This window comes from Sinocyclocheilus grahami, unplaced genomic scaffold (assembly GCF_001515645.1).
Source record: "Sinocyclocheilus grahami isolate Dianchi unplaced genomic scaffold, SAMN03320097.WGS_v1.1 scaffold212.1, whole genome shotgun sequence".
Lineage (NCBI taxonomy): Eukaryota > Metazoa > Chordata > Actinopteri > Cypriniformes > Cyprinidae > Sinocyclocheilus > Sinocyclocheilus grahami.
The window spans coordinates 53,639-81,269 of record NW_015505391.1 but is presented as its reverse complement, the minus strand read 5'-3'; the positions used below and the strand labels follow the sequence as shown (position 1 = coordinate 81,269).

At 41.7% G+C, this 27,631-nt stretch overlaps 1 protein-coding gene and 1 non-coding gene across 2 annotated transcripts; both read right to left on the bottom strand.

Moving 5' to 3' along the window:
- Positions 1-2,921: 2,921 nt before the first annotated feature.
- Positions 2,922-5,014, bottom strand: LOC107596006 (uncharacterized protein K02A2.6-like). The gene is made up of 4 exons (XM_016286607.1): positions 4,851-5,014; positions 3,677-3,796; positions 3,206-3,576; positions 2,922-3,058 (listed from the first exon to the last, which is right to left on the bottom strand). Exons 1-4 carry the CDS (start codon positions 5,012-5,014, stop codon positions 2,922-2,924), a joined length of 792 nt encoding a protein of 263 aa, XP_016142093.1.
- A 16,359-nt stretch (positions 5,015-21,373) lies between these two features.
- trnay-gua (transfer RNA tyrosine (anticodon GUA)) lies at positions 21,374-21,461 on the bottom strand. Its single transcript is given in 2 exon segments — positions 21,374-21,409; positions 21,425-21,461. It is a non-coding gene; the product is annotated as a tRNA-Tyr (tRNA).
- Positions 21,462-27,631: the final 6,170 nt, after the last annotated feature.

Here is a 27,631-nt window from a genome sequence, read left to right as displayed (position 1 = left end):
CCCCCCCCCCCCCCCCCCCCCAAACAGAGAAAACATCTTTCACAAACATCTACATTTCTCTCTCTTTTAAAAGTTTTTAGTTGTATGAGTAGTATTTATACAGTATGTGTTAAGGAACTGCTCCGAGACTGAGTGAGGATCCAAATGCAGTGTTTATTAGGACAGTCCAGAATCATAATCAAACAGCAGGCAAGGGTCAACACACATAGGCAATCAGTCCAACTAAACAAGGCAGGGAACACAGGCACAGGCAAAGGCAAAGGCAAAGAAACAGGAGAAACGCTCAGAGATGCAGGGTAACACTTGCAAGACTTTGCCAAAGCACAGGGGGAAAATGCAGGGTATAAATAGGGAGAGACAAGCAGGATAACGAGGTAAGAAGGGAAAGGAGCTAATTAAACACCATAGGAATTAACAAGGGGAACCATGACAACAAACAAGGCAGAGGGGCAAAGAGCAGATGAGAACAGGCAAGGAATCATGGGAAATGAAGTCCCAGGTAGAGTGGCAGAGTCAGAGATTGAGGGCCCTCCGGTGGAGCTCATGGGCACTAGAGTTGGAGATCGTGACAGTAGGTGATATAATAGCACAATTCTTAACCCCACCCCAGACGTCACTAATTTTCAAACACTGGTTACGGCTATGGCTGGATGTCTGACTATGAGGGACAAAGAGATGATACTGAGAGAGAGACGGGGGATGCGTTCCATTCAAAAATGATTACGCTACTCTTTTCGTCATTATCATCCGATGTTACAGCTTAGGTGCACTGAAAAGTGTGGGCCTCAAAAATAGTCTTTTTAATCTGAATTATTAAAGCATTAAGCCCCAAGTTTACAGTTAATTTAGGGCAAGGGTAGGGTGTACAATATTTATAATCTACTATAGGCCTATCATAATTGTTTTAAAGATGTGCCAGCTATTATGGAATATGTCACTCACTTTTCAAAAAACAAACAAAAACACATCTTGAGAGTTTAAAAGCACTCACTGCATGATTAAACCTATTTGAATGCAGTTAGAATGATTCTATAATTCAAGTTAAGAAAGCAAAAATATATTTTTTTATATTTATTTTTATGGGATATGTGAACACGATCGCGAATGTGACATTGAGTTTATACCACAGTTCAAGAAACAAGAAGTTAATATTGAATGAGTTACTACATTTTAGACACACATTGTCTGTTTTATGTTTCTGTTTCACTAACGAAACAAGCCGGGCATTTGTGAGTTAACACCACGGTGAATCTGTTTATGAACTAATAAAGTGAGCCAATGATTCAAGGATGAACATAAATACAGTCACTTGCTTAGTTTGTAAATAAACCAGCTGTTTTAAACGAGTTGAAATGGCCATCTACTTGCAGTTTTAGTGCCATATTTATTTGCTCATGATCAAGAGGCCTAAACCAGCCAAGGTACCAGCACAAAAACACACTCAGACAAATATTGTTTAATTGTAATTGTAATATCGTTTAATTGTAAAAAATATTGATATATCATTTTTGTCTGATTGATATATATAATTTTTTGGCGGGCTGAGGGAGGGGGGATTTTCTGTGAAAATCTTGTTTAATAACACGCTATAAATAAACAAAAGCTTATTTGTAAAAAAAAAAAGAAAATTTTTGATTAGCCTTTGTTTAGCATTTTAAATTAACTGAAAATGTATTTTATTATCAAGTGAGTACATCAACCGCTCACCATTCAACATTATGGTCACAGACACAGTCACATGACCAAAGTGAATAGATCAGGGAAACATTCTGGGTGCAGGACAGGGGGGGGGAAATAAAACATAAGAAAATAAACCTTTACAATGATGACAGCAATGTCCAAGTGAAATAAACTGCATAGTAAGCATAACCTATTTTTTATTTACTTTTTTTTTTTTTCATTGTAAGTCATGAAGTCAATCAACATTTAACGTTGTTGCCTGAGAGGGAAAATTGATTAACGTCATAATATCAATTCATTTCTGAGTCAAGTCAAGAAATCTTTATTTGTAAAGCACTTTATACAATACAGATTAACAAGTGTTAAACATCAGGTATCAGTGTTTCCGAGTATCTATACTGTCACGGTAAAATAAATAGTAAAAAAAAAGTCACAATATGTTTGTGAATGAGACATTTCCATTTTAAATTGTGTAAATAATGTAGCTCTCCTTCAAGGGAACTTGCACTGCGTCCTCTGAAGGACACTATGGGGAATGCCATCAGCATGACCGGTGTGTCTTAAGCATGTGTGAAAACACTTCCAAATTTATTCGCAGTTGTGTTAACGTCTTATTAGTATTCACCTTTGGCTTTCTCCTCAATCTCAGAGTCGACACCTGGCCACCAAAGGTAGCTACGGGCGATTTCCTTCATCCGAACTACTCCACAGTGCCCAGAATGAAGCTCTTCCAGTACTCGTTGTCTCAGTGGTGGTGGAATAATGACCCTTGAGCCCCACAGTAGGAGGGATGACATTTCTCCCACTTCCCCTCTGAGCTCGAGATCCAAAACCTTGGACATCACTGGGTCAGTACATGTGTGCTTTTTTTACCTGAGCTGCCGTTACAGGGGAATTGTTCACCTCTTTGAAACAGAATTTTTTTTTCAGCCTTTGCTGGTTCCAGATGAACAGTGGTAGATGAACCGGCAGTAGGGAGGGCTTGTCAGCATTAGCATGATGCTCTGATCGTCTGTACTTGATATCATACTGATGCGCAGATAGGAGAAGGGCCCAATGCTGCATTCTTGCAGCTGCAAGTGAAGGAATGCCCAAATGTGGGCCAAAGATGGAGGTGAGAGGCCTGTGATCTGTTAGGAGTGTAAATCGCCTTCCAAACAAGACTTGATTAAACTTCTTCACCCCAAACATAATAGAAAGGGCCTCACGCTCAATTTGGGCATAGCTGCATTCTGCCTTGCTCAAAGTTCGTGATGCGATGCAATGCATTGTTTTTCCTCACCCGATGGCATGATGTGTGACACATCCGCCCCCACACCATAGGGCGATGCGTCACATGCTAGCTGCACTGGCAGGGCGGGGTTGAAATGAGTGAGGGCTGTTTTCACCTCAATGAAAGATTACTCACATTGTTTAGTCCATTCCCACTTTTTGGATTTATTCAGTAGGTCATGCAATGGTTTTAGCCTGTTTGGTACAAATTTTGCGTAATAAGTCAACAGCCCCAAAAAAGTCTGAAGCTGACTTGCAGCTGGTGCTTCCACTATCGCCTTCACCTTCGAGGGTGCCTTATGCAGCCCCGAACCATCAATCACATGGCCCAAATACTCCACAGCAGGGCAGAAAAACTCACACCTGTCCTTCCTGACTTCCAGTCCAAAACTCTGCAGTCTCCTCAAGGTGGCTTCCAGGTTACTCAAATGTTCTTGCTCATCCTTTCCAGTGATCAGCAAATCATCAAGGTAACACTGCACTGTCAGTCCAATGAGGATCCAGTCCATTGCTCTTTGGAACAGTGTCGACGCTGAGGTAATCCCAAATGGAAGTCTCTGATATTGATACATTCCCTTATGTGTCACGATGGTAAGGAGATCTTGAGAGCTTGGGTCCACACATGCAACTGCAAGTAGGCCTGGCACAAATCTGTTTTACTGAACCGTTGACCCCCAGCCAGACTGGAAAAGAGATCCTCTATGGAGCTTGGGTCCACACATGCATCTGCAAGTAGGCCTGGCACAAATCTGTTTTACTGAACCGTTGGCCCCCAGCCAGACTGGAAAAGAGATCCTCTATAAGTGGCAGGGGGTACTGCTCTGGGATCAGAACCAGATTTACAGTAGGTTTGCCGCAATGGACGGTGCTAACGCTTATACCGGTGTTAAGCCGCAACACTGGTCACGTCACTTTCCCACCGTGGCACCGACCCCCACCATCGTTTAGATTTTTTTATAGTAGTAAAAATCATTTAGTTCAGTAAAAGAACAGACACTACAATTAAAAACTGAACGTGGCTGCTCAATGCAGCGTGCCGAACAACAGTCGCATCACAGATCAGATTTCATTTATCCAGTGAGGAGAGTGAGTCGAGCTGACTGACAAGAAGAGTGAGGTGAGACAGACAAGACTATGGCGGATGATTTAATTTCGAAACGAAATGCAAAAGCGCCTGTTTGGCAATATTTTGGATTTTGAAAAGCCTGTTGACTTTTGCAGTTTATCTAAGATGATTTTGGAAGTTTTTTTTTAAACATTTGTTTCTTATTTAATTGTTCCACAGTGTTTGCTGATTTTTATTTCATTTAAACTTTGTATAATTTATTTATTTTATTTGACATTAAGGTGTATGCCGTGCCTCCAAGCTTTCTTATTCGTTTTGCTTATAAACATTTATTCTTATTTATTTGGTTATATATTATACATGCTTACTTATTTCCAGTTTTGTATACCTATTTAAACTTTATGTAAGTTATTTTATATTAGGCATAGGCTTCCCTATAGCATGCTGTATTTTTATTTGTTTTGTTAATAAAAGTTCTATGTTTACATATAGGCTAAAGTGAGTTTGACGTTGTATTTTGTTGTTGCATTCAAGCAATTGTTCGTGTCCATTTAATGCAATTGTAAAATGCGCACAGTGCTTTTAAGCTATTTAAAAGCGAAGGAAAGCGAGGAAAAGAGGTCAAATTCAAACGAACAATTGCTTTACACCAAATTGCCGCTATTTAAAAGTGAAAGTAAAATGCTCACGCCACTTTTACAAGCTATTTAAAAGCGAAGGAAAGCAAGGAAAAGAGGGACCGCCCCGCCCCCACGGTGATACCGGTATTACCGGTGTTGTCACTTGTCGATTAACCGGTGGGAACATTTCCTCACCGTCACAACCCTAATATACAGTCACCTTAAAATCTCTGCATAATCGAAGGGACCCATCCTTCTTTATGACCGGTACAATTGGTGCAGCCCAGTCACTCATGTGTGCTGGTCGCAGAACTCCAGCCTTTACCAGTCTCTCCAGTTTAGCTTCAACCTTCAATTTCACTACAATGTCCTTCATATTTCCGAGTCCATCCCTAAACACATCCGAGTACTTGTTTAGAATTCCTTGGAGTTTTGTATTTCCGCTGACCAGATGTACCTCTTGCCAATTCAGCTAAAATCTTTTCCAGCCAAGTCCTTCCTAGTAAGGCTGGGTGATTGCCCTTAATAAAATAGTGGTAGTTTCCTTTTTTGCATATTGAGTTCAACTGTTACCTCAATTACCCCTTTAACAGGAACTATCTCACCAGTGTAGCTCTTCATTGTAATGTTGGATGGCTGAGGGGTGCGATGCGGCAGCATTTCTTTAAATGTCATCTATGACACCAATGAAACTGCTGCAGCTCCTGTGTCCACCTGCATACGTACTGGTTTTCCATCTAGAAGAGGAGTCATCCAGTAACCTTGTTCATTGCCTGAAACAGATAAAACACATAAAGCATCCTCGTCCCCTGTTCCCGAATCACTCTGTGTTTGCTGGGTGCTTTCCATTTGATTCACATGCTTTTGTTTGAATTTCTGATGATGTTTCTTTTTAGGTCCAGTTTACTTGGTTGTGTCTTTCTATTTTTGTTTATTCTATTCAGGCACGCTCAATGTGACCTTTCTTGACACAATTTCTACAGTTCATGTCCTTGATGCCCCACTTTTCTGCATCGATAACATGCCTTTTCTGAGTTTGACTTGTTCCTTGCGTCTGAATAAACCCTGTGCACTCAAATGCAAAAACTGTGTATTTGAATTTTAGGTTTGCGTCAGGGAGCCTTATCAGTGGCGCATGAGATGCGGTGATGATGTAAGTGTCATTGTTGAATTTTTATGTTTTTGTCAAGATGCGCCACTGCTACGTTTTCCATTCAAAATACCAGCGAAATATAGAAGCTCAATGCGGAGAAGATATTATTTCGGTTAAAACCAAGAACGCATATTCGGCACATTTTTGAGATGCACAACTATGACTGTTGCACTCGCGTCTCGCACAAGAGATGAATAGAAAGCCATGTAAAGTTAAAAGAGGTTCAACTTTTAGAAAACACATTTCAAGAATTTGTGGGGGTTTTATTCCATTCCACTGCATCTCATTTGTTTTTAAATGCAATCGTGTGATATACTCTTTGGCTATTTTTATTAAGCTATGCATAAATACATGATGCTGTTTTGATCGTATTGTTTATAAAATTTACAAAATTATATCTGATTTATAAATATTAGTTTAGATGGTATGCACTTTTTATAGACAACTGTTATTTCATTGCATTGAATAAACTGTTTAATGAGGTGCATTATTTTGCTCATTGCGCCCTCCTGTGGCCTCAGGAGACAGACCAAATGTTTCCTTAACACTTATTTAACCTGCATATAAAATATAAGACAGGAGATATTTGTTTCAATTTTATTTTGTGTTTGACTGTTAAAACTAAAACAAGTTGTTGTTTGTCTTAATAAACTGGGTAAATTAAAAATACAGAAAAATAATTTCAACAAAGTTCCCTTCCCACTACGTTTCATGTACGTATACGAATTTCAGGACATGTATGTAATGTCCCAATACCTACAAAAAAGTCTCTTGGAGCGAAGTCCTAAACGCAACAGGAAGCCATTACGATTTTCCTCTGTGATTTTTGTGCAGTTTTTGCTATTTTAGGCCTCGTACTTTAACAAAATCCTCCTACAGTTTTCATCGGATAATCTTAAAATTTAGTGAGTGTAATCATAAGGCCTTTGTGATGCTAAATTGTGAAGATCTTGAGTTTTTGTTGAAGGGTGTGTCCCTGGCAGCCTGACAAATTTTGATGTTTCACATGAAACATGAAGTTGCTCTAACTCAGGCAAACAATGTCCAATCTACCCCAAACTTCACACGTTTGACGCCTGAACACATGTCCATGGCCATATTCAGTTATAGTCATAGCGCTAACTGCTGGCAACAGAAAGTGACATGTTTAACACTGTTATGGACTCCTAGCAACATATTAAAAAGCGTCAGCAAGTGTTAAATAGGCTAGCAACATGCTAGAAACTTGTTAAAACATGCTAGCAACAACTATTAATGCAATGAAGCAAGAAGTTGCTGTAACTCAGGCATGCAATGTCCAATCTGCCCCAAACTTAATATGCAAAATGCTAGAAACACTAATTTGCTAAAGCATGCTAATACAATGAAACAGGAAGTTGCTGTAACTCAGGCATGCCATGTCCAATCTGCCCCAAACTTAACATGTTTGAGAAGAGTCTTGGCATTCACACATCTACATGCCAATATTCAGTTATAGTCATAGTGCCACCTACTGTCAACAGGAAGTGAGATGTTTAACACTGTGATGCACTATTAGCAACACACTAAAATACACCATTGAGTGCTAAACATGCTAGAAACATGCTAAAATATGCTAGCAACACTTACTAAGTGCTAAAACACGCTATTAATTCCATGAAAGAGGAAGTTGCTGTTACTCATGCATACAATGTCCAATCTGCCCCAAACTTCACATGCTTGATAAGAGTCCTGGCCTGAAGACATCTACATGCTCATATTCGGTTATAGCCATAGCGCCACCTACTGGCAACAGGAAGTGACATTTAACACTGTGATGCACTATTAACAACACAGTAAAATATACCATTGTGTTAAACATGCTAGAAACATGCTAGCAACTGTAAGGGAAACAGGTCAATTTAGCTCAAAGGGAATCATTTAAGATTTTATAGGGAATTTGGACAGAATCACTGTTTTACTGCTGATCACTGAGTCGGCCAGTGATTAATTGAATGAGCCGTACAACATCAACTGCATGGATATTAATATCCAAAATATAGTGAAAACACTATTTATTAGCACAGTAACAAGATCGGCAGTTTTATTGGATAAATCTAAGACATATAAACTAATCGAACACAAACATACACACTCATACATTCACACAAGTTGCAGAAAGAGAGAAAGTGATTAAATAATTTGTTTAGAGGAGTTCAAATATGAAATCCCAAGTTTATAGCAATATACCTGAACAGCCATCAATTATCTAATTAACCCTCGCATTGAGTCTCTCAATGAGGCTATAAACTTTATATTAAATGCACCAGTTCAACTAGAATCTGGAGGTTGTACTTGTATTGCCTTTGTTTTAAGGGATTCCCTTTTGTTGTCATTGCAGAAAGGAGTTTCCCAAGGTTGCTGATTGGCTGGAAGTTCAGTGGTCGTTAGTAGTGGTTTGCGATTGTAGCTCCGCTTTTCTGTTCACTCATACATTCACACAAGTTGCAGAAAGTTGAGAAAGTGAGGAAAGAATGAGTTTAGAAGAGTGAAAATATGAAATCTCAAGTTTATAGCAATATATGCTATTGCATAGACCTGAACAACCATCAATCATCTAATTAACCCTCTCATTGAGTCTCTCAATGAGGCTATAAACTTTATATTAAATGCACCAGTTCAACTAGAATCTGGAGGTTGTACTTGTATTGCCTTTGTTTTAAGGGATTCCCTTTTGTTGTCATTGCAGAAAGGAGTTTCCCAAGGTTGCTGATTGGCTGGAAGTTCAGTGGTCGTTAGTAGTGGTTTGCGATTGTAGCTCCGCTTTTCTGTTGAATCTCTATCTTACTATCACTCTCTGTTGTTCAAAGTGATAAAATATAACTTAATTCCCACCATATTTCTGTTATTATCTATCAAACTAATCTGATTAATTTGATAGTTCGCTTTTATTCTAAAACCGCGAGTGCAGCGCGTTAGCATTCATTAGCTGGTTAGCTTGTCATTCGCGTTTCCATTCGCGTCTCTATTGCGGTTTTCTTTTTCTTTTTTCTCGCCCCGTTTCTTTTCTTTTTTGAAAATGATTACAAAAAGATATACATTCCAAGATTCAAAAACATGCAAATAAAATGTAAAGATGTGAATTAAGTGGGAAAACATTAATACATGATTTTAAGCTGTGAATGGGATATTCACAATGAATTGTTACATTATTGCATTGTATTCCAACATTTTCTTTTAAGTGGTAGAAACTGGAGTTGAAATGGCATCTGTAATATATTCAGTAACACTTCTAACACATACAGTGGGGGAAAAAAGTATTTAGTCAGTCACCAATTGTGCAAGTTCTCCCACTTAAAAAGATGAGAGAGGCCTGTAATTTTCATCATAGGTATACCTCAACTATGAAAGACAAAATGAGGGGGAAAAAAATCCAGAAAATCACATTGTAGGATTTTTAAAGAATTTATTTGCAAATTATGGTGGAAAATAAGTATTTGGTCAATAACAAAATTTAATCTCAATACTTTGTTATATACCCTTTGTTGGCAATGACAGAGGTCAAATGTTTTCTGTAAGTCTTCACACACTGTTGCTGGTATTTTGGCCCATTCCTCCATGCAGATCTCCTCTAGAGCAGTAATGTTTTGGGGCTGTCGCTGGGCAACACAGATTTTCAACTCCCTCCAAAGACTTTCTATGGGGTTGAGATCTGGAGACTGGCTAGGCCACTCCAGGACCTTGAAATGCTTCTTACGAAGCCACTCCTTCGTTGCCCGGGCGGTGTGTTTGGGATCATTGTCATGCTGAAAGACCCAGCCACGTTTCATCTTCAATGCCCTTGCTGATGGAAAGAGGTTTTCACTCAAAATCTCACGATACATGGCCCCATTCATTCTTTCGTTTACACAGATCAGTCGTCCTGGTCCCTTTGCAGAAAAACAGCCCCAAAGCATGATGTTTCCACCCCCATGCTTCACAGTAGGTATCGTGTTCTTTGGATGCAACTCAGCATTCTTGCTCCTCCAAACACGACAAGTTGAGTTTTTACCAAAAAGTTATATTTTGGTTTCATCTGACCATATGACATTCTCCCAATCCTCTTCTGGATCATCCAAATGCTCTCTAGCAAACTTCAGACAGGCCTGGACATGTACTGGCTTAAGCAGGGGGACACATCTGGCACTGCAGGATTTGAGTCCCTGGCAGCGCAGTGTGTTACTGATGGTAGCCTTTGTTACTTTGGTCCCAGCTCTCTGCAGGTCATTCACTAGGTCCCCCCGTGTGGTTCTGGGATTTTTGCTCACAGTTCTTGTGATAATTTTGACCCCACGGGGTGAGATCTTGCGTGGAGCCCCAGATCGAGGGAGATTATCAGTGGTCTTGTATGTCTTCCATTTTCTAATAATTGCTCCCACAGTTGATTTCTTCACACCAAGCTGCTAACCTATTGCAGATTCAGTCTTCCCAGCCTGGTGCAGGTCTACAATTTTGTTTCTGGTGTCCTTTGACAGCTCTTTAGTCTTGGCCATAGTGGAGTTTGGAGTGTGACTGTTTGAGGTTGTGGACAGATGTCTTTTATACTGATAACGAGTTCAAACAGATGCCATTAATACAGGTAACCAGTGGAGGACAGAGGAGCCTCTTAAAGAAGAAGTTACAGGTCTGTGAGAGAAAATCCAGAAAATCTCATTGTAGGATTTTTAAATAATTTATTTGCAAATTATGGTGGAAAATAAGTATATTGTCAATAACAATTTCATCTCAATACTTTGTTATATACACCTTTTGTTGGCAATGACAGAGGTCAAATGTTTTCTGTAAGTCTTCACAAGGTTTTCACATACTGTTGCTGGTATTTTGGCCCATTCCTCCATGCAGATCTCCTCTAGAGCAGTAATGTTTTGGGGCTGTCGCTGGGCAACATGGATTTTCAACTCCCTCCAAAGATTTTCTATGGGGTTGAGATCTGGAGACTGGCTAGGCCACTCCAGGGCCTTGAAATGCTTCTTACGAAGCCACTCCTTCCTTGCCCGGGCGGTGTGTTTTGGATCATTGTCATGCTGAAAGACCCAGCCATGTTTCATCTTCAATGCCCTTGCTGATGGAAGGAGGTTTTCACTCAAAATCTCACGATACATGGCCCCATTCATTCTTTCGTTTACACGGATCAGTCGTTCTGGTCCCTTTGCAGAAAAACAGCCCCAAAGCATGATGTTTCCACCCCCATGCTTCACAGTAGGTATGGTGTTCTTTGGATGCAACTCAGCATTCTTTCTCCTCCAAACACGACAAGTTGAGTTTTTACCAAATAGTTCTATTTTGGTTTCATCTGACCATATGACATTCTCCCAATCCTCTTCTGGATCATCCAAATGCTCTCTAGCAAACTTCAGACGGGCCTGGACATGTACTGGCTTAAGCAGGGGGACACGTCTGGCACTGCAGGATTTGAGTCCCTGGCGGTGCAGTGTGTTACTGATGGTAGCCTTTGTTACTTTGGTCCCAGCTCTCTGCAGGTCATTCACTAGGTCCCCCCGTGTGGTTCTGGGATTTTTGCTCACAGTTCTTGTGATCATTTTGACCCCATGGGGTGAGATCTTGCGTGGAGCCCCAGATCGCGGGAGATTATCAGTGGTCTTGTATGTCTTCCATTTTCTAATAATTGCTCCCACAGTTGATTTCTTCACACCAAGCTGCTTACCTATTGCAGATTCAGTCTTCCCAGCCTGGTGCAGGTCTACAATTTTGTTTCTGGTGTCCTTTGACAGCTCTTTGGTCTTGGCCATGGTGGAGTTTGGAGTGTGATTGTTTGAGGTTGTGGACAGGTGTCTTTTATACTGATAACGAGTTCAAACAGATGCCATTAATACAGGTAACGAGTGGAGGACAGAGGAGCCTCTTAAAGAAGAAGTTACAGGTCTGTGAGAGCTAGAAATCTTGCTTGTTTGTAGGTGACCAAATACTTATTTTACCGAGGAATTTACCAATTAATTCTTTAAAAATCCTACAATGTGATTTTCTGGATTTTTTTTTCTCATTTTGTCTCTCATAGTTGAGGTATACCTATGATGAAAATTACAGGCCTCTCTCATCTCATCTCTCATCTCAAGTGGGAGAACTTGCACAATTGGTGGCTGACTAAATACTTTTTTGCCCCACTGTAATACATGACTTGGATTTTGTAAATATGATTTTGGGTATTTTTGGTGAATTTTTCTAATATTCAAATCTATATTATTTCTGGGTCATGTGACCTGATGATGTCACACCAGTTGTAATATCTTCACACAATCCTGACACACATCATACACGACTTGAATTTTGGAAATATGATTTTGTGTATTTTTAGTGAATTTCATCAAATATTCAAATCTATCATATATTCAAATCTATATAACTTCCTGGTCATGTCAAGTCAAGTCACCTTTATTTATATAGCGCTTTTAACAATACTTAAAGAAGCAGTTACAGGTCTGTGAGAGCCAGAAATCTTGCTTGTTTGTAGGTGACCAAATACTTATTTTACCGAGGAATTTACCAATTAATTCTTTAAAAATCCTACAATGTGATTTTCTGGATTTTTTTTTCTCATTTTGTCTCTCATAGTTGAGGTATACCTATGATGAAAATTACAGGCCTCTCTCATCTCATCTCTCATCTCAAGTGGGAGAACTTGCACAATTGGTGGCTGACTAAATACTTTTTTGCCCCACTGTAATACATGACTTGGATTTTGTAAATATGATTTTGGGTATTTTTGGTGAATTTTTCTAATATTCAAATCTATATTATTTCTGGGTCATGTGACCTGATGATGTCACACCAGTTGTACAATCTGTATTGTTAAAAGCGCGATATAAATAAAGGTGACTTGACTTGACTAGATCTGAACAGCACATGTTCTTTAACACAGTTACATCTGTACACCACCTCTCATTGATGTAAAAGCATGTCCTGCCGCCGCGTGATTTCCCCGTTGATTCTGCGTCGCGATCCGCTCTGAACAGCTGAAAGCCCGGGAGACTCAACGCGCTGTCCGGAATGGCGTCATTCAGCCAGGTTTCCATGAAACACAGAGCAGCAGAGTTTGAAAAATCCCTATTTATCCGGGAGAGCAGAAGGAATTTGTCCGTTTTGTTGGGTAGAGAGCAGAGGTTCGCCAGATGGATGCTAGGCAACAGCATTCTGAAACCGCGCTGCCTGAGGGTGCTGGCTCGCTTCCCCCATCTGTGTGTCCTGAAGCGCTTGATCAGCGCCGCAGCTCCCCTGACTACAATGTCCAGCAAAACATCAGAATAGTCGAAAACCGGTGAAATATGGGGTGGTGTGTACTTCCGAATGTCCAGCAATTTGTCTCTGGTGAAACTGATTGCAGGGATATAATTAAAGGGCAAACTAATAAAAACATAAAAACAACTGTGGAGCACACCACGGAGGCAGCCATCAGCGTCGGCGCCATTGCGAATTGAGTCAGAGAGTCAGATACAGTAAGAATGTGAGGGCTGTAGATACGGCTTTGGATGCGACTAGCTCAGGGAGTCCTGTACATTGTTCAGTTACGGTTACAATGCCTCCGCAGCAGGGCGACTGGGTGACTGTGAGGCGGCATAGTTACGGGTCAAAACACTGCTCTTCCGTTCCGATCAAAACATCAAAGAGGTTCTCCCTACTCAGTGATGCACCTACTGAAAAACCTGATGAAAGTGTTCTAGTTATTGGCGATTCTATGGTATGGAACGTGAAAATAGAGACACCAGCCACCATAGTCCAATGTTTACCTGGAGCCAGAGCGCCTGACATCTTGGCAAATTTAAATGTGCTGGCTAATGCTAAACGTAAACTCAGTAAGATTGTTATTCATGCCGGCGCTAATGATGTTCGACTTCGCCAGTTGGAGATCAATAAAAATAACATTAAAGAGGTGTGTGAACTTGCAAGTACAATGTCAGACACTGTAATATGCTCTGGTCCCCTCCCTGCTTACCATGTTGATGAGATACATAGCAGACTGTCGTCACTCAATGGCTGGATGTCTAAGTGCTGCCCGCAGAATAACATAAGTTTCATAGACAATTGAATGAGTTTTGGGGGCAGACCTGACCTGTTGAAAAGAGATGGTCTTCATCCTTCCTGGGGTGGTGCCGCTCTTCTGTCTAGAAATATGGCACATAGTCTTAAGAGTTTGTACTTTACTTACTGGGGCCCAGGTTAGGAAACAGATAGACTGGCTAAACCGACCATCTGCTAGCCGCCTCACGTCACAGAAATCAGTTAATTCTCAGCACATAGAGACTCTTTCACCTAAATATCACACTATAGAGACTGTGTCTGTTCCCCGAACTAGAAAATACAAAAACCGTCCAAACCAATTTAAGAGTAACAATTTAATTTATGTTCATCAAATCAAAAACAGATATAACAAATGATAAATCTTGGCTTACTGAATATCAGGTCCCTTTCTACGAAAGCACTTTTTGTAAATATATGATCACTGATCATAACCTAGATGTGCTCTGTTTGACAGAAACCTGGCTAAAACCTGATGATTACATTATTTTAAACGAGTCTACCCCCCAAGATTACTGTTATAAACAAGAGCCACGTCCAAAAGGTAAAGGAGGAGGTGTTGCTACAATTTATAACAATATTTTCAGTATTTCTCAGAGGGAAGTATAACTCATTTGAAGTAATGGTGCTTCATATAACATTATCCAGAGAAACAAGTGTTAATGATAAATCCCGTGATGTTTGTACTGGCTACTGTATACAGGCCACCAGGGTACCATACAGACTTTATTAAAGAATTTGCTGATTTTATATCCGAGTTAGTACTGGCTGCAGATAAAGTTTTAATTGTTGGTGATTTTAATATCCATGTTGAAAATGAAAACAATGCATTGGGATCAGCATTCATAGACATTCTGAACTCTATTGGGGTCAGAAAACACGTGTCAGGACCTACTCATTGTCGAAATCATACTCTAGATTTAATACTTTCACATAGAATTGATGTTGATGGAGTTGAAATTATGCAGCCAAGCAATGATAGCTCAGATCATTATCTAGTCTTGTGCAAACTTCATATATCTAAAACTGTAAATTCTACTCCTTGTTACAAGTATGGTAGAACCATCACTTCTACCACGAAAGACTGCTTTGTAAGTAATCTTCCTGATTTATCTCAATTCCTTAGCATATCCAATACCTCAGAACAACTTGATGATGTAACAGAATCTATGGTCTCTCTCTTTTCTAGCATTTTGGATACGGTTGCTCCTTTACGCTTAAGGAAGATTAAGGTAAATAGTCTGACACCGTGGTATAATGAGCACACTCGCACCCTAAAGAGAGCAGCCCGGAAAATGGAGCGCAGCTGGAGGAAAACAAAACTAGAGGTATTTCGTATTGCTTGGCGGGAAAGTACCCTATCCTACAGAAAAACATTAAAACTGCTAGATCTGATTACTTTTCGTCTCTTTTAGAAGAAAACAAACATAACCCCAGATATTTATTCAATACGGTGGCAAAATTAACAAAAAATAAAGCATCAACAGGTGTGGACATTTCCCAACAGCACAGCAGTAATGACTTTATGAACTACTTTACTTCCAAGATCGATACTATTAGAGATAAAATTGTAACCATGCAGCCGTCAGCTACAGTATCGCATCAGATAGTGTGCTATAGATCCCCTGAGGAACAATTCCACTCATTCTCTACTATAGGAGAGGAAGAATTGTATAAACTTGTTAAATCATCTAAACCAACAACATGTATGTTAGACCCTATTCCATCTAAGCTCCTAAAAGAGGTGCTTCCAGCAGTCATAGATCCTCTTCTGACTATTATTAATTCGTCATTGTCATTATGTCCCCAAAACCTTCAAACTGGTTGTTATTAAGCCTCTCATCAAAAAAACCACAACCTGACCCCAAAGAACTGGTTAATTACAGACCAATCTCAAATCTCCCTTTTCTGTCCAAGATACTAGAAAAGGTAGTATCCTCACAATTATATTCCTTCTTAGAGAAAAATGGTATCTGTGAGGATTTCCAGTCAGGATTTAGACCGTATCATAGTACTGAGACTGCTCTCATTAGAGTTACAAATGACCTGCTCTTATCATCTGATCGTGGTCATATCTCTCTATTAGTGCTACTGGATCTTAGCACTGCGGACCCCTGGGAGATATCATCAGGAAACACGGTGTTAGCTTTCACTGTTATGCTGATGATACTCAGCTCTATATTTCTACACAGCCTGGCGAAACATACCAATTTGAAAAATTAACGGAATGCATAGTCGATAAAAAAAACTGGATGACGAGTTCTTAAATTCTTAAAAAACAGAGGTGTTAATTATAGGACCTAAAACCTCCGCATGTAATAACCTAGAACACTGTCTAACACTTGATGGCTGCTCTGTCAATTCTTCGTCATCAATTAGGAGCCTAGGTGTGCTATTTGATAGCAATATTTCCTTTGAAAGACACGTTTCTAGCATTTGTAAGCAGCTGGTCCAAAATGCAGCAGCTAGAGTTCTTACTAGAACCAGGAAGTATGACCATATTAGCCCGGTTCTGTCAACACTGCACTGGCTCCCTATTAAACATTGTATAGATTTTAAAATCTTGCTTATTACTTATAAAGCCCTGAATGTTTTAGCACCTCAGTATTTCTACGAGTTCTTATTGCATTATAGACCTCCAAGTCCGCTGCGTTCTCAAAACTCTGGCAATTTGATAATGCCTAGAATATTAAAATCAACTGCGGGTGGCAGATCCTTTTCCTATTTAGCGCCCAAACTCTGGAATAACCTACCTAACATTGTTCGGGAGGCAGACACACTGTCAGTTTAAATCTAGATTAAAAGACTCATCTCTTTAACCTAGCTTACACATAACACACTAACACATTTCTAATATTCAAATCCGTTAAAGGATTTTTAGGCTGCATTAATTAGGACAACCGGAACGTCTCAGTTACGTATGTAACCCTTGTACCCTGAAGGAGGGAATGGAGATGTCACGTCGGTTACCGACGAATTGGGATCTCGCTTGGAGAGACCAATCCACTTCACGTGTAAACTAAACGAGCCAATGCACTGAACTTGGGAGTGGATGCCGCTTAACTTGGGGGAACGCCGGGCGAACTGAATCGCATAGTCGAGTCTGATGGTCCGCCGGAGCCAGTGAGACTTTCAGGTAGCCAGGCACCCAGACACCGTACAAGCTGGACCAGCGGGACCACCGACGGACCCGCAGTGGGGCAGCGAGGTGGAACGCAGTGACCCGGTCCGTTGGGCGGACCAAAGAGGGGTCTGAGTGTGCGGTGCAACACTTACCTGGTTCCACGGTTTGGCAGATCCAGTCTGTATCCCGATTAGATGGTCACTGCAGTCACCCGGATCCAGTACGTATCCAGCCCAGATAATGGATCAGCACCTAGAGAGGACCTGTACAGCCCTGAATGTCAGCGGCGATCAGGACAACTAGATGAGCCCCAGAGACAGATTCCCAGTGAAGACCTTATCTCCTAGACAGCCAAGCCAAGACCACAGGAACCAGATGAGTCCTCTGCACAATGTGACTTTGCTGCAGCCTGGAATTGAACTGCTGGTTTCGTCCGGCCAGAGGAGAACTGGCCCCCCGACTGAGCCTGGGCTAACCTAAACAGGCCCAGTGCAGGCTTGCCCAGGCGAGGCCCACAGCTTTGGGCTCACTGCAGGCTCTCTGTGAGCAGGCCACACTAGCGGACTGTCCACATTAATCCCATGATAGCCCAGTGTGGGCCAGCCCGTTCGGGCCCAGAGCAAATTTTGTATCCTTTGGGCCCATGCAGTTTTTATGTCCCTGTAACGTAACTAGGAGAATACAAACAACATTGACTGGCCATTCTTTAGCCACTCAATTGAACTGGAATGGCTCAAACCAAAAGAGACCTTTTCAGATTGTGACGAGGGGGGGGGGGGCTGGGAGCGGTGGGAACGGAGCGAAGCCGGTGGAGTAATTGATGTTGAGCGACACCTGCACCACTCACCGGTCTCGAGTCCCATGGAGGAGCTCTGGAAGTATAAAAGGAGGAGTTACGACAGTGAAAGATGAGAGAGGACCAGGCCTAGATTTTATTTTATGTTTTGGTTCTGTTTGTGGGTTTCTTTTATTATTAAAGTTTTATTTAAATGTTCGCCGGTTCCCGCCTCCTTCTTCCCAACCTACGAACTGTGTTACATTGGTGCCGAAACCCAGGAGGATAAGTGGAGAGACCGCCGGTGGCTGCCCGAGGCGGTGGTGCTGGAACTATGGAAGGAGGAGGCGGGAACCGGCGAACATTTAAATAAAACTTTAATAATAAAATAAACCCAACAGCTGGTCCAAAATGCAGCAGCTAGAGTTCTTACTAGAACCAGGAAGTATGACCATATTAGCCCGGTTCTGTCAACACTGCACTGGCTCCCTATTAAACATTGTATAGATTTTAAAATCTTGCTTATTACTTATAAAGCCCTGAATGTTTTAGCACCTCAGTATTTCTACGAGTTCTTATTGCATTATAGACCTCCAAGTCCGCTGCGTTCTCAAAACTCTGGCAATTTGATAATGCCTAGAATATTAAAATCAACTGCGGGTGGCAGATCCTTTTCCTATTTAGCGCCCAAACTCTGGAATAACCTACTTAACATTGTTCGGGAGGCAGACACACTGTCAGTTTAAATCTAGATTAAAAGACTCATCTCTTTAACCTAGCTTACACATAACACACTAACACATTTCTAATATTCAAATCCGTTAAAGGATTTTTAGGCTGCATTAATTAGGACAACCGGAACGTCTCAGTTACGTATGTAACCCTTGTACCCTGAAGGAGGGAATGGAGATGTCACGTCGGTTACCGACGAATTGGGATCTCGCTTGGAGAGACCAATCCACTTCACGTGTAAAGCCAATGCGCCAATGCACTGAACTTGGGAGTGGATGCCGCTTAACTTGGGGGAACGCCGGGCGAACTGAATCGCATAGGATGGTCCGCTGGTCCGCCGGAGCCAGTGAGACTTTCAGGTAGCCAGGCACCCAGACACCGTACAAGCTGGACCAGCGGGACCACCGACGGACCCGCAGTGGGGCAGCGAGGTGGAACGCAGTGACCCGGTCCGTTGGGCGGACCAAAGAGGGGTCTGAGTGTGCGGTGCAACACTTACCTGGTTCCACGGTTTGGCAGATCCAGTCTGTATCCCGATTAGATGGTCACTGCAGTCACCCGGATCCAGTACGTATCCAGCCCAGATAATGGATCAGCACCTAGAGAGGACCTGTACAGCCCTGAATGTCAGCGGCGATCAGGACAACTAGATGAGCCCCAGAGACAGATTCCCAGTGAAGACCTTATCTCCTAGACAGCCAAGCCAAGACCACAGGAACCAGATGAGTCCTCTGCACAATGTGACTTTGCTGCAGCCTGGAATTGAACTGCTGGTTTCGTCCGGCCAGAGGAGAACTGGCCCCCCGACTGAGCCTGGGCTAACCTAAACAGGCCCAGTGCAGGCTTGCCCAGGCGAGGCCCACAGCTTTGGGCTCACTGCAGGCTCTCTGTGAGCAGGCCACACTAGCGGACTGTCCACATTAATCCCATGATAGCCCAGTGTGGGCCAGCCCGTTCGGGCCCAGAGCAAATTTTGTATCCTTTGGGCCCATGCAGTTTTTATGTCCCTGTAACGTAACTAGGAGAATACAAACAACATTGACTGGCCATTCTTTAGCCACTCAATTGAACTGGAATGGCTCAAACCAAAAGAGACCTTTTCAGAACCTTGTGACGAGTGGGGGCGGGGCTGAGAGCCGTGGGAACGGAGCGAAGCCGGTGGAGTAATTGATGTTGAGCGACACCTGCACCACTCACCGGTCTCGAGTCCCATGGAGGAGCTCTGGAAGTATAAAAGGAGGAGTTACGACAGTGAAAGATGAGAGAGGACCAGGCCTAGATTTTATTTTATGTTTTGGTTCTGTTTGTGGGTTTCTTTTATTATTAAAGTTTTATTTAAATGTTCGCCGGTTCCCGCCTCCTTCTTCCCAACCTACGAACTGTGTTACATTGGTGCCGAAACCCAGGAGGATAAGTGGAGAGACCGCCGGTGGCTGCCCGAGGCGGTGGTGCTGGAACTATGGAAGGAGGAGGCGGGAACCGGCGAACATTTAAATAAAACTTTAATAATAAAATAAACCCAAAAGAGCGCGACAGCCCCTTGCAGACGACTGTTGCACACAAACAGAACCAAAACACAAAATAAAATCCAGGCCTGGTCCTCTCTCGTCTTTTACTGTCGTAACTCCTCCTTTTATACTTCCGGAGCTCCTCCGTGGGACTCTAAACAAAATTCTTTTGAGTGAGTGGTGCAGGTGTCGCTCATCATCAATTACTCCACCGGCCTTGCTCCGTTCCCACGGCTCTCGGCCCCGCCAGTCACAAACCTGTTGTTTCATATAGGCCAGGGATCCTCAAATCTGGTTCAATAGATCCACTTTAATGCAGAGTTTAGTTCTAACCTTAATCAAACACACCTGAGCATGTCTTCAGGATCATTAGAAAATCACAGGTGGGTGAGTTTGATTAAAGTTGGAGCTAAACTCTGCAGGAAAGTGGATCTCACGAGCCATATTTGAGGTGTAACAGACTGTTAATAAGAATTTTGTGGGCAGTTTTCTTCCTTACCACTAGGGGTGCTAGGGTGTTTTAGGTTTCCTTAAGTAAAGCCATGTGGTAGAGGGAGTTAACAATAGTAAGCAGCAGTATCCAGCATGGCTCACCTGCTCAACACATTGTGCTGTGTCCTGGTTGGGAAATGTGCCATATCAAGCCCAGTCTAAAGGAGTTTTTTTCCTATTTAAAAGTGTACATTGCTGATGTTTTTTGCAGAGATGTTACATGTAATTATGGCCTATGTTTGGATTAATGCTAAGAGTTTAAATTTAAAAGTGTTATAAAGTTAAAGTGTATTTGTATGCATTTTTGGAGGACTCTTTATTGGTGAGGCTACCACATCGTGGTCCATACAGATTTAACGTTCTTTTCGAAGTGAGACCATAGTCTGGAATATTTTTAACTTTTCCTGGTTAGGAAGAGTCTAGTGTTTGAGAGCTGTGGCGTGTTTTCATTGAAAGAGGTTGGATTATTCATTTGCTATCAGCCAACTTCAGATATGGACAGTGATGTACTACAGATAATACTTTCACACACATCAACTTTCAGATGATGGAATCCTACAATCTTACATTGCTTTGTTTGCGTTTTTATTTTTTTGTACGTGTGTATGCGTTTTTGGCTATATGCAAGTGAAAGTGATGTGACATGTGACTGCTCTGCATTTATCCCATCCTAAGTGCACACACACAGCAGTGAACACACACCCGGAGCAGTGGGCAGTCATTTATGCTGCAGCGCTCGGGGAGCAGTTGGGGGTTCGGTGCCTTGCTCAAGGGCACCTCAGTCGTGGTATTGAAGTTGGAAGAGAACGCTGTACATTCACTCCCCCCACCTACAATTCCTGCCGGACCTGAGACTCGAACTCGCAACCTTTGGGTTACGAGTCCGACTCTCTAACCATTAGGCCACGACTTCCCCAAAGACCTCCTTCGAGCCAGAGTCGAACAAGCGACCTAAGGATTGCCAACACTCCTGCCTACAGTCCTCCACTCTACCAGCTGAGCTATCGAAGGATAGCTGCATTAACATGAATTTAATGTTTTCTATTTTGTATTTAATAAACCCATTGATTTGAAATTCACCCCTTTGACTACTGTACGTTATGTAGTGACTGCATCCATTTCAGATGTGTATAACTGTTTTTCCTGAAGACTTAAGTTATAATATCTGAAAAGTATTTAAAGTGAAACAGATGTATTGCTGTAGATCAGGGGTGCCCAACCCTGTTCCTGGAGAGCTACCTTCCTGCAGAGTTCAGCTCCAACCCTGATCAAACACAGCTGAACCAACTAATTAGGATCTGAAGGAGCACTTGATAATTGCAGACAGGTGTGTTTGATCAGGGTTGGAACTGAACTCTGCAGGAAGGTAGATCTACAGTACCAGGATTGGGCACACTAGATTAATGGTGTGGGCCTAGTGAGGGCTTCCTTGGGGTTAAGTGAGGGCTGCCCGTGCAGGGCTAGCACTAAGGGGCCAACGTTTTGCCAATGAGCAAAATCTCAGAGGCCCTGCGCTGGCAGCCCGCTGGGGGCCCTTAGGCTAGCCCTAAGTGGACCCGTAAAGGGCCAGTGCAGGCATGTTTGCAGGGACACTATTTTCCTAATTAATGCTGTACAGTTGCTTTGACACAATCTGTATTGTTAAAAGCGCTATATAAATAAAGGCGACTTGACTTGACTATTGGGCGTTAGCTGAAGTTGCGGATTTGTGGGCTGGTTGAAGTTTTAGACAGGCACTCGAGGTCGGACTCCGAGACACAGCGTTCTGGCAAAACTTAACCCAGAACACGAATCTCTCAACGGAAAAAGAAATTAAAGTAGAAGCCAGCAAGAAGAGTGACGAGACTACATGGTGTTTCTCCTCATGGTTTTAAAGGAGCAGCTGGCGTGTAAGCCAGAGGACACTCAAAAAGCACTAAAAAGCAGCGTCAAAACGCAGTGGCAAAAAGGCAAGAAAAGGCATTATTTGATGGTGTCCTGAGTATTTTAAACATGGCTGTTGGACACATCCCAAATGGTGTCCTGACCAATTAGACATTATCTTAGCTCGGGGTGATGCTATGTTTCTCCTCCCAATACATAAATCAATATGTTATCTTATCAGTCACATGGTCCGAATTTTCCCACTCTTGCAGAGTATAACTTGGACATGATTTCTATAACCGGAATATAACAACCCTCTACATTGCGAGTAAATAACTCGCATATGCGACTAAATCTTCACTCTGGGCAACTAAATGATGTCTAATATTAGCCAATTGCTAATAAATTCTCAGATTTTACTTGCCAATGCGAGTTGGAGGCTAAGTATAAGTTTAGCTCAGATATATTTTCACTCGCCGAACACTCTCTGACTGAGCATCAGAGTTTCACACTCCGCCAAGCGATCTGTGCTGTTTTTCATTTAATCTGAATGGATGTGCAACACACCTGTATTTAACGTACCGTAAACTCTAGTGTGAAGGCGCAGTGTTGAGCGAGAGCGAGAATTGACGCTCTACCTATGCGCGCTACATGTGAACGATATTCTTTGTTGTATTTTGCTGTCAAATTAACGGAGTTCCTTTGGAATTCTTCCGCTTTTAAGAACTACCGCTTTCTCCGGTAGTGGGAAGAACTAATGCGCAAATGGCAATCTCATTGGCTGGCGCTCACCTATTATTGTCCCTGTTTTGATTTCAGCAAATCAGTTCGAGCTAACGCACACAACCTGATTGAAAGTCATGAATCCAGGAGCTCATTAATCCTTGGTGCGTTTTATATTGTTCTTATTAGTAGAATTCATATCATTATTATCTAATCAGTATTTTTGTTAGTTTTTCCCCAATTTAAATTTTTTTTTACAGAAACACTGAATGACCAAAAAAGCACCACCAGCAGTCCGAAGTGCAGTTAAAATGACTAATACGCATTCATACATGGTTATCAAGATTTAATTCTAATTACAAAAGTTCTATCATTAAACAATATTGATTATCATATTATAATACTTGACTGACTGAAGTTAAGAGTGTACTTTCAGATATTTATAAAACTGTGCCATTTTACAAACAAATATATATATATTTGTTTGAGATTTGAAAAGGGAGGGAAAAAAAGGCGGGATGGAACCAGGGTCGATCGCGTCAAAAAGCCGACGACACGCGCTTATCCATCTGCGCTACTGGAACTGATGATTTACAGCCACTTTTAACTTAATGTAAATATACACTCCGTATTTTTTTATTCCATAGTAAGGGCAATTCATACAATACATTTAAACTGAGCTACTTTAATACCATCTCCGAACTTTCTACCACGACTCTGCTGTTCTTCGGCTGGTTCTTCCTGTATACATTGATTGACCGATGTCTCGTCCAGTCAGCGGTGAGTAATCCCAAACCAATGGCGCTGTCTCAAACTATACCTACCTCTTCCGGTTTGTCTGATTTGTCGTTTTGTTTTCTGACTTGTTCATTTGTTTTCAAATTTGTCATTGTGTTTTCTGACTTGTTATAATGTTTTCTGAATTGTTATTTAGTTTTTTAGACTTGCATTTGTGTTTGTAATTTGTTATTTTGTTTTCAGAATTGTGATTTGTTTTGCACTTTAAGGCCACCGTTTACCGGTTACCAGTTTTTAAAGGCCTTAATATGAAGCTTGTCACATGTTTAGAACAAATTGGATAATGCACTTTCTCCTCAGCAGCTCAGTTTGTGTCCTCCGCTATATATATACAACAAGATATACCGCCCAGCCCTAATGCTCATATTCGGTTATAGTCATAGCGCCACCTACTGGCAACAGGAAGTGACATTTAACACTGTGATGCACTATTAACAACACAATAAAATATGCCATTGTGTGTTAAACATGCTAGAAACATGCTAGCAACTCTTACTAAGTGCTAGAGTATGAAATAATGCTGTTAATGCCATGAAAGAGGAAGTTGTTGTAACTCAGCCATACAATGTCCGATCTGCCTCAACCTTCACATGTTTGATAAGAGTCCTGGCCTGAACACATCTTAAGGCTAATATTCAGTTATAATCATAGCGCCACCTGCTACCAACAGGAAAATACTTGGTTTACACTAACTTAAACATCCAATGTCCGATCTGCCCCAAACTTCACATGTTTGGTAAGACTCCTGATCTGAAAACATCTACATGCCAATATTCAGTTATAGTCATAGCGCCACCAGCTGGCAGCAGGAAGTTTGGCACATATTAATGACTTTGAATATTCCTCCTATATTTACCACTTTAAATGCATTTTGCCCAAAGTTCACTGTTTTCCTAAGGCCACCGGGTGGAGGTGGTTCCGGGTGTGAGGGCCCTTTAATTATTTATTTTACCGATTATCATTTTTATTAACAGCTCCCAGTATTCCAAGAATTCATAGAAAATAATCAATTTAATTCAATAAAATGGAATTTTGATTCACTGTTGCACTGAATATAGTAGTAAACAGAATAAATAGTTATTTCAGTTATATCAGGGATGCTGTATAGGCCATCTTCATCCATTCCTGAGTTGATTACAGATGGTATACTTTTTCCATTATATATAAATTTTTTTTGTTATTTTTGTTTATTTCAATATTTTTGTTCAATATTTTGGCTGACCCATCCATTAAGTCATTTCCTTTGTTATATTGACATTTAAAAGATACTATTGAGACTATTGGTGTTAAAAGTTGTTTAAGTAGAGCAGAAAGGCAGAGTGTAAACACACAGGCTCAAAGGCTCAAAAGGGACCCGCTGTAGCACTCTGAGCACCAAAGACCGGTACCAAGAGGGTATAGAGAGAGGTCAAGGAGAGATCAACCTTCTCTCCCCCCTAAGGAACCTGATAACCAGGTCGTACTTCCCCATCGTTTTCCCCTCCACGGGGTCGTGGTTGGCGGAAACAGCAGCGACGTAAACTTTAAGGGTGGAGGAAGACAGCCTTCACTCCAACCCTTGCTGCAAGAAGGAGAGCGCGACTCTCATCGGACATCTTGTGTGTCCACTCGAGCCCTACCCTCTCGGCGGCCCGGGAAAGCATAGCCGTCATCTCTGGATCTGAATCAGGCCCCGCTACCATCCCGGAGGGTATTCGATCGTCGGGAGGAACCCCAAAGGATATGGCTGTTATGCTCTTTGTACCAGCCCAGCATGTTCCCCGGGGAGCTCAACTGGCTGCAGAGTGCTTGGGAGTGGGGGATCCTCGGAGGTTGGTTCCTTGGAGGATTTGCCACCACTGTAATCCTCAGACCGCCCGAGCTACTGCCCAAAGTAGTCCTCCCCTGACTTCTGCCAGGAAGAGAACTAGATCCCGCGATACTATATATCGGAACTCCGCCCCTTTCGAGGTAACGGAGCCTGGCCCGCAACTCCGAGATGGTCATCTTCCCGCAATGAGAACATGACTCATCCACAAACGTACAAAACTACTCAACACGGGAAACCACCACCGCTGTAGCGCTGTGCATTGGCTCGTTTAGTTTACACGCCAAGTAGATTGGTCTCCCTAGCGAGATTCCCAATTCGTCGGTTGTGACGTTCAAAGTGACCGACTGAAAGGGAACTTCCTTTTGGAAAAAATACTCCCTGCTAGCTCAACTTTTCTGATGAAAAATGGCTTGCTCTTCTGGCCTACCTAGCTGACATTTTCAACTGACTTGATCTGAACACAGGACTTCAGGGCAAAAATACTCTTACTGATAAAAATGAAGCATGGATCAGAAAACTCTCATTATGACGAACTTGCTTGGACAATGGTAAAGTTGATGCTTTCCCATTTCTGGACGATTTTCTGAACAAGAGCACCGTGCCAAAAGCCAGTTTTGTGTCTGGTTATCGGGCTCACCTAAGTGAAATGGAAATGCAATTCTGTGAGTATTTCCCTGAAAATCAAGCCATGTCTGCAACAGAAGAGTGGATTAGAAACCTTTTTACAGAGATATCACCGACAAGAATGCCGATTGAATTGGAAGAGTCACTGATTGACATAGCAACAGACAAGGGCCTGAATCAGAGGTTCACGGAGAAATAACTGGCGGATTTTTGGATATCCGTGCATGCCGAATACCGAGAACTGAGTGACATGGCATTTAAAAAACCTCTCCCTAGTACATTAAGTCTTTGTTGTACATGCTCTACTCTTCCATGGGGTATTTATTTTCTTAGTCTGTCTGTGTTCATACAAATACCAGACAGATGTTCATTTCACACAGTGCTGGTGAAACCTCCTGAAATAAAGCTTGGTCAAGGCCAGAGGCAGAGCTCATGTGTAAAATACAAAAAACAGAATACAGACTACATGTTTTTTCTTTGAAGACATTTAGCACACTATTATTAAAAAGAGTGCTTTACTTTTCATGTGTGAAATGTATATTCACAATGTACAGTACACAATATTTTTATGAATACAATCAACAAGAAACAACTGTGAGCCAAATAATTACAGGCTAAAGTTCATGGGGAAATAATGGAAGTGACATGATCTTCATTGAGAAAAACCCAATTATTACAACAGTATGTAGTAAACTGAAGAAAAAAAAGATACTTTATTAAAGGGGTCATATGATGCGATTTAAATTTTTCCTTTCTCTTTGAAGTGTTACAAGCTCTTGGTGCATAAAGAAGATCTGTAAAGTTGCAAAGACTAAAGTTTCAAATCAACCCTCTACATTACGAGTAAATCCCTCGCATTTGTGACTAAATCTTCACTCTGGGCGACTAAATGATGTCTAATATTAGCCAATGGCTAATAAATTCTCAGATTTTACTCGCCAGTGTGTGAGTTGCAGGCTAAGTATAAGTTTAGCACAGATATATTTTCACTCACCAAACATTCTGAGTTTCATTCTCTGTCAAGCGCTCTGTGATATTTTTCATTTCAACTCAATGGATGCGCAGCGCACCTGTGTTTGTGTTTTTGGCGTAATGTAAACTGTAGTGTGAAGGCGCACGACTCGCCGTCGCATTCTCTCACACACACAAAGTGAGAGAGAGAGAGAGAGAGAGTCTTACATAACATGCAGAATTGATGCGCTACATGTAAACGATATTCTTGGTTGTATTCCATTGGCATTCTTCAGCGTTTAAGAACAGCCGGGTTCTCTGGTAGTGGGCGGAACTAGTGCGCAATGAAATCGCATTGGCTGGCGCTCACTTATTATCGTCCCCGTTTTTGATTTCAGCAAATCAGTTCCAG